The sequence below is a fragment of the Poecilia formosa genome, unplaced genomic scaffold, assembly GCF_000485575.1.
Source record: "Poecilia formosa unplaced genomic scaffold, Poecilia_formosa-5.1.2 Scaffold485, whole genome shotgun sequence".
Taxonomy (NCBI): Eukaryota; Metazoa; Chordata; class Actinopteri; order Cyprinodontiformes; family Poeciliidae; genus Poecilia; species Poecilia formosa.
Genome location: NW_006800424.1, coordinates 153985 through 160477, shown reverse-complemented (window position 1 = coordinate 160477; position 6493 = coordinate 153985). Strand labels below are relative to the sequence as shown.

Genomic DNA, 6493 nt, shown 5'->3' with positions numbered 1-6493 from the left:
CGCAGGGCTCAATTCTGGGCCCACTGCTTTTCTCTCTTTATTTACTGCCTCTGGGTTCTGTCCTCAGGAAACATGGGATTTCGTTTCATTGTTACGCTGATGATTGTCAGATTTATTTGCCTCTGAAGCAAAAGTATGTACATTCTATCAAACATCTCCTGGCATGTCTAGGTGACATTAAAGCTTGGTTGGCCTTGAACTTTTTAAATTTTAATGAAAACAAAACAGAGGTGATGGTGTTTGGACCCAGTGGCTCCTGTGAGTCCTCCTCTGTTGACCTGGGACCTTTGGAGGTATATTTTAAACCTGTTATTACAGATCTTGGTTTTAAGGTGGACAGTGATTTTAAATTGGACAGCCAAATCAGAGCCGTGGTTAAGTCCAGCTTTTATCATTCAAGGCAATTGGCGTCAGTAAAATCTTTTCTTTCCAGGCAGCATTTTGAAACAGTGATCCATGCTTTTATTTCAACTCGATTGGATTACTATAACGCACTTTATCTGGGAGTCAGTCAGTCGCTGCTCTCATGTCTGCAGCTGGTACAGAATGCTGCTGCACGACTGTTGACAGGAACTCGAAAGAGGGAACACGTGACCTCACTTCACTGGCTGCCTGTATATTTTAGGATTCATTTTAAAATTCTTATGTTTGTTTTTAAATCACTACATAATCTTGCCCCGGCTTACCTCTCTGAGCTTCTTCACCCATACATACCTTATCGGTCTCTCAGGTCCGCAGATCAGCTGCTTTTGGAGGTACCGAGATCAAGAAGGAAGCTCAGAGGGGACAGGGCTTTCTCTGTCATGGGCCCCAAATTATGGAACAACTTGCCTTTGCAGGTCAGAGAGGCCCCTTCACTGTCCACTTTTAAAGCTCATCTTAAAACCCATCTATTTTACTTGGCTTTCAACTCTAGCGGGATCTAGTTTTAAATTGTATGTTTTTGTTTTTAAACTGTAAGTTTTTATTTTATGTTTTTTTATTATTATGTTGTGTTTTGATGTACAGCACTTTGTATCAGCTGTGGTTGTTTTAAAGTGCTTTATAAATAAAGTTGGTATGGTATGGTATGGTATTACTGGTCTACCCCAGTAATTTTCAAAGTGGGGGCCTCTATGAGGCGCTAGGAGGGCCTCAGAAAGCTGGTGGGAAGATGAGGGGAAAAAAGCAAAAAAAAAGAAAAGAATCCAATAAACTTTTAATCATAATTTCCTTTTACTTATAAAATCTAATCTGTTTTTCAGTTATACTTAAAATTATAGGTATAATTTGATAAAAAAGTTATTTGCTGTGGTAATCTTTCTGATTGACTGCCAGTCAAATTTATCAAGCTGTTTTGCTCATTTATGCTAAACCAAAGTAATAATTATTGAACAGTGAATAAAAATATTGTGCAACATTGTTTGTGGGTTATCAGAGCAGGGTCCCAGCCAGAAGCTGAAGCTGTTTGGGAGCCGTGGCATAGAAACGTTTAAGAACCTCTTAGGAAAACCGACAGTCAAAAATCCTCCCTGCCAACATAGCTGGCTGTTTACAGAGAGCTGTCTGAGTGCATATTTATGTAAACTCGAGTGGAAGGAAAAAGTGTGGTAGAAAAAGCTGCTGAGGAAACATGTTGTGGACAGAAGCTGGAGTCAGAGCTTCAAGTTTCTCAGAAAGTAAGTTACTTCTCCTCATTGCTCTAAAGAGATTTAAAATTCCTAAGAAACTGAATGCTGAGTTTTCATAATCGACAGAAAAAAAGCATGAAATATTTCCCTCTGGGTACAATGAGTCCATGTAAATTCCCCATTCTGAATCAAACTACTGAAATACATAAATAATGCTCTCCTATGCTGAACTGCAGAACAGAGGAGGCTCTCTACCTTATGACATTTGCACACAATATGTCGTCCTTCCACGGCAGTATCGATGCTGTAGGCCACATGGAACAAGAAGATCCTCGGTCCGGTCGACACACACCTCATGTACACACACTTCTCCAGCTAGAGCCAAACATAAGATACAGTTACCGGAAGAGAGAAGCTGTGAAGCCTTTGGTGTGTGGGTGTGTGTGTGTGTGTGTGTGTGTGTGTGTGTGTGTGTGTAAGAGTGTGTACCTTCTCTCCTGGTTTCAGATCTCCCAGAGGCACATCGGTGAGCAGAGCAGGCGCGTTATCGTCAGACACACTGGACCCGTCTAGGGTCACATGGGTGGTATGTCCTAAACCAGCCTCCTGGCCTGAAAACACAGAATGAAGCTCATTCTCACACAGTCATAGAATGTTGTTTTATGATGTCAAAATATGATATGAATATGATCTTTGACTGATCCATTTAATGAAGTAGAATATTACTGAAAAGTATATTTATTTTAGAAACTTTATCATTATGTAAGACATTATGTAGATTAAATACATAGATGGATGTTTTCCAGTGTTTATTTTTATTTATGATTTTCTGTTAATATTTAATGAAACATATTTAAAATTAGAATCAGACCAATAAAAAATCTATTTCTAAAAACAGAAATGCGGACTTAATGAAAATTATCTTTAATACCTGCTTAAAGGTTACTATTTTTAAAAAGGTGCTTTTAATCTGACAATGAGCCTCATCAGAAAGCATTTTCTAACATATTGAACATGACTGGACAATAAGTCATTAGAAATATGTATCACAATAGACAAGTGATCAGTATCAACATATAATAAATCTGAATTTTCACCAAACTAATAACCAGAACCGCACTGCATTCTGGGGATGTATGCAGAGAAAAGTCTTTAGCTGCTCAACCTCTCGCAGCAAGTTAAGCTAGGTTGGTGGCATCAACTAACTTGCTCACTCCTTGGTTACCTAGCAACAACCTGTTGAGTAACTAGAGCAGTGCCTCATAACTGCCTAAAAATAAACAACAACCGCATGGAGAGAAAACTGTGGATAAAGTTTTACAGTACTTCAGATATTTAAAACAAACAACTAAATATGGAGGATAAACGAGTGAACCTGGTTTGAGACCAGCAGTGAGTTTGACATCCTTCGCCACGACGTTCTCCTGTGATTGGACGGTGAGGCTGATGCAGAACATCTCGTTGGTGAGTGCAGGAGGCTGGTGGCTGAGCTGGACACAGATCCTGGGAACTCTGGAGATGATCCTGGACACAAGCAGACAGCAGCAGGTCAGCTCACAGCCAGCTCACTGTGCTGCAGCAAACCGAGGTCAGGACATTACATGGTGCTGTGCTGCATCGTCAAGCTGTCCCAGTCTAATTCCTGGCGTGCCTCGTTGCCCCGCCCCCATCGCCGTGACGACCTGCTGGCCTGCAGGGCCTCCTGGGTGGAGGCAGCGTCTCCGCCGGCGCCTCTCCAGCTCAGGAACACACAGCGGCCACTGTTGCTGCCTAGCATCATCTCTATACCCATCATCTGCACACACACAATCAGTCACGGCTCCTGCTACAGCTTCCCTCTCTGTCAGACACACGCATAATACACACGCATACATACAAGCATCGGCTTACCTCTACTTTCTTACCCACATCTTCAGTTTTAGCCACAAAGCTGAAGTTGTAGCATCTGGGTTTCCTTGGTAACAGCGTCATGTGGTCCTGAACTGATGATTCCACCACACACCACTGGTTGTATTCCTGTGGATGAAACCAGACTGACTCTAACTGTTTGCATCAGTAGGAAGTCTCACTCTGTTTGTATTCAGGTAAAGTGTTACATTTAAAGTAGGGGTGAACTTTAAAGTTAATCATTAAATATTGTAATATACAGTTTTATAAAAAAACAAAGAGCCCACTGCACTGAAGCCCATTACAAACCTCCTGGTTATTTCACCAAATACTGATTTCTGAACTCTTCCTGAGTTGAAACATTAGTGTTGTTGTTTCTAAATGAACATGAACTTGTTTTCTTTGCATTATTTGAGCTCTGAAAGCACTGCATCTTTTTTGTTATGTTGACCATGTCTCATTTTCTGCAAATAAATACTACATTTTTGCTTGTAATTCCAGAGACATGTTGTCAGTAGTTCATAGAATAAAACAACAATGTTAATTTTACTCAAACAAATATCTATAAAAAGAAAATCAGAGAAACTGATTACTTTAAGTGGTCTCTTAAGAGTTGTATATAATGGTAATTTGTGTGAACATACAAACATTTGTGTGTTACACCTAAATTTCCCCGTGTGGAACAATAAAAGGCTGTTTCTATTCTATTCTCAGAGCTCAGTGTGGAGTACAGTGACTATACAGTATACATTTCTTAACTTAAATAACCAAAATGAGCTTTCTTCAGAGTGTGGAGGGCACCTGGTTGCTGAGGCTGACGGTGAGCTTGCTGAATGACACAGGGTGCGGACAGTCAGCTCTGAGGAACACCTGCAACTGGATGGGCTGGTCCACATGGAAGCAGGGTGACTGGAACCGGGCTTTGCATTGGACTGATGTGAGAGAAAGAAAATTAACACGTGAAATACTGAGCTTCCTTGTATGTTGCTTATAGAGAAACAGACTTTTAGAGTGGCTCAAACATATTCATAACTCTTAAAACTAGGGTTGTCCCTTCTGAACCAAACTGAAACCTACTGGTCTTTTTCCTTTTAATTCCAACAAGCTCCACTGTTGTACTTATTGTTTCAGGTTCTATGATAAAACTGGACTAGAGTTTTTGGTCCGTTGCCTCTCATTTAAAAAATTTAAATTCTGAAGTTCCCAACAAGTTTAGGTTTGGCTTTGAAGACAAGTAGCTGTAACATCCCTGTTTAATTTTAAGCAGCTGCTGGAAATAAACAGCTGTGTGTGTTCACTAACTGAATGGGATGTAGTCCTGCATTTCCACCATCAGCTCATTGGATCCAGACAAAGCCATGCGGTCGGTCCACAGTGACCTGGCAGCACCGACTGAAGATTGATCACATTCAGACTCAGCCTCTGGAACGTCGTTCTGCAAACAGGAGGACACAATATGAACACCTGGTGCATTGTTGACTAAGTTATTTTAAAGGGGCAGTGTTTATGTTGTCCAAGCATATAGTGCCATTTTATAGCAAAATAAAGTAACTGTTACTTTCAATTAAAAATAAATAAAATAAAAGTATTATGTATATCAAGTAAGACTGAAAATAAATTTTACTTCCTGATTTAACACCTTGAAATTGGGCCTCTGTCTCTTTAAGAATTGCTGCTCTTTCTGAAACTCTGCCTTCAAGAAGTCATCACAACTATTAACCCTTTAACAACATTAAATCAGTGTTGCTAATTGTAAGGACACAGCGATGATATCATTGGACGCTCGTCAAGCGTTTGATAGAATAGAGTGGAATTACCTGTTTGAAGTTCTCCCAAAATATGGACTAGGTGAAACCTTTCTAAAATGGATATGATTACTATATACTGGCCCGACTGCACAAGTTTTAACCAATAATAACATGTCTAAACCTTTTAATTTACAACGATCAACTAGACAGGGTTGCCCCCTCTCACCACCGCTTTTTGTATTGGCAATAGAACCTCTAGCCATAGCTGTTAGAGCAAATACAGGAATATCAGGCATTAGAATTGGAGGAAGAGAACACCTCATTTCTCTGTTTGCAGATGACATCATAGTTTTCTTAAGTAATTTGAAGGCCAGTATTCCCAATTTGTTAAATCTAATAAAAGAGTTTGGTGAATTTTCAGGGTACAAAATTAATAATTCTAAATCAGAGTTAATATTTCTTAATGAAGAAGAAAGAATAAGTCCTATTGTGGCTACCCCATTTAAAACAAATACAAAAAGGTTTACATATTTAGTCATTAAGATCACCCCATCCCTCAATAAAATAAACACAGCAAACTATAATCCCCTTGTGGAAAAAGTTACAGGAATGCTAAATCGATGGTCAAATTTACCCATATCTAAGATAGGCCGAAGAAATGTATTAAAAATGTCAATATTGCCCAAATTTTTATACTATTTTCAAACAATTCCATTGCCACTGACAGACTCATTTTATGACAGTATGGACAAACTATTTAATCAATTTATTTGGAGTAATAGAAAGGCAAGGCTGCGTTTAAAACTACTCTAGCTGCCTTATGAAAGAGGTGGACTTCAAGTCCCTAACCTCAGATGGTACTATATGGCCGCCCAACTAACATCAGCTACACATTACTGTTCCCCGATGGCACCTCCAGCCTGGGTAGACATTGAACAGCAATCTGTTCCAGATTTACCTTTAAACACCTTCTTGTACTCTTCGGATATAAAGGCACTTAAAAAACCCCACAAAGAACCCTTTCTTAAAAAATACAACTATAATTTGGCATTCAGCACACAAACATATGGGTGACTGTTCAGAACTATCGCAATTTACCCCTATCTAGGGTAATGAAAGGTTCACCCCAGGGAAAAATGATGGATGATTTAAGCTATGGAAACCAAAGGCAGACTAAAACTAAATTGATAGACTATGGACGTCTTCAGGCCAGACGATCTATTGCATTATGCTGGAGGAGCATGGACG

The 6493-nt window shown here is 39.6% G+C and overlaps 1 protein-coding gene and 1 long non-coding RNA gene across 3 annotated transcripts in view; one reads left to right on the top strand and one right to left on the bottom strand.

Moving 5' to 3' along the window:
* Window positions 1-6493, bottom strand: part of trappc11 (trafficking protein particle complex subunit 11) — a 27470-nt gene that overhangs the window by 4925 nt on the left and 16052 nt on the right. For both annotated transcript variants that reach the window (XM_007578617.2, XM_016664424.1), the window contains exons 17-23: window positions 4800-4932; window positions 4299-4429; window positions 3501-3626; window positions 3212-3405; window positions 2986-3134; window positions 2100-2221; window positions 1866-1985 (exon numbers count right to left, since the gene is read on the bottom strand). In XM_007578617.2, coding sequence (XP_007578679.1) covers window positions 1866-1985; window positions 2100-2221; window positions 2986-3134; window positions 3212-3405; window positions 3501-3626; window positions 4299-4429; window positions 4800-4932 — 975 coding nt within the window. The remainder of the gene's footprint in view (window positions 1-1865; window positions 1986-2099; window positions 2222-2985; window positions 3135-3211; window positions 3406-3500; window positions 3627-4298; window positions 4430-4799; window positions 4933-6493) is intronic.
* LOC107833955 (uncharacterized) overlaps window positions 5975-6493 on the top strand; it is a 12001-nt gene continuing 11482 nt past the window's right edge. Inside the window, exon 1 of the long non-coding RNA XR_001659722.1 lies at window positions 5975-5987. This is a non-coding gene — a long non-coding RNA (uncharacterized LOC107833955). The remainder of the gene's footprint in view (window positions 5988-6493) is intronic.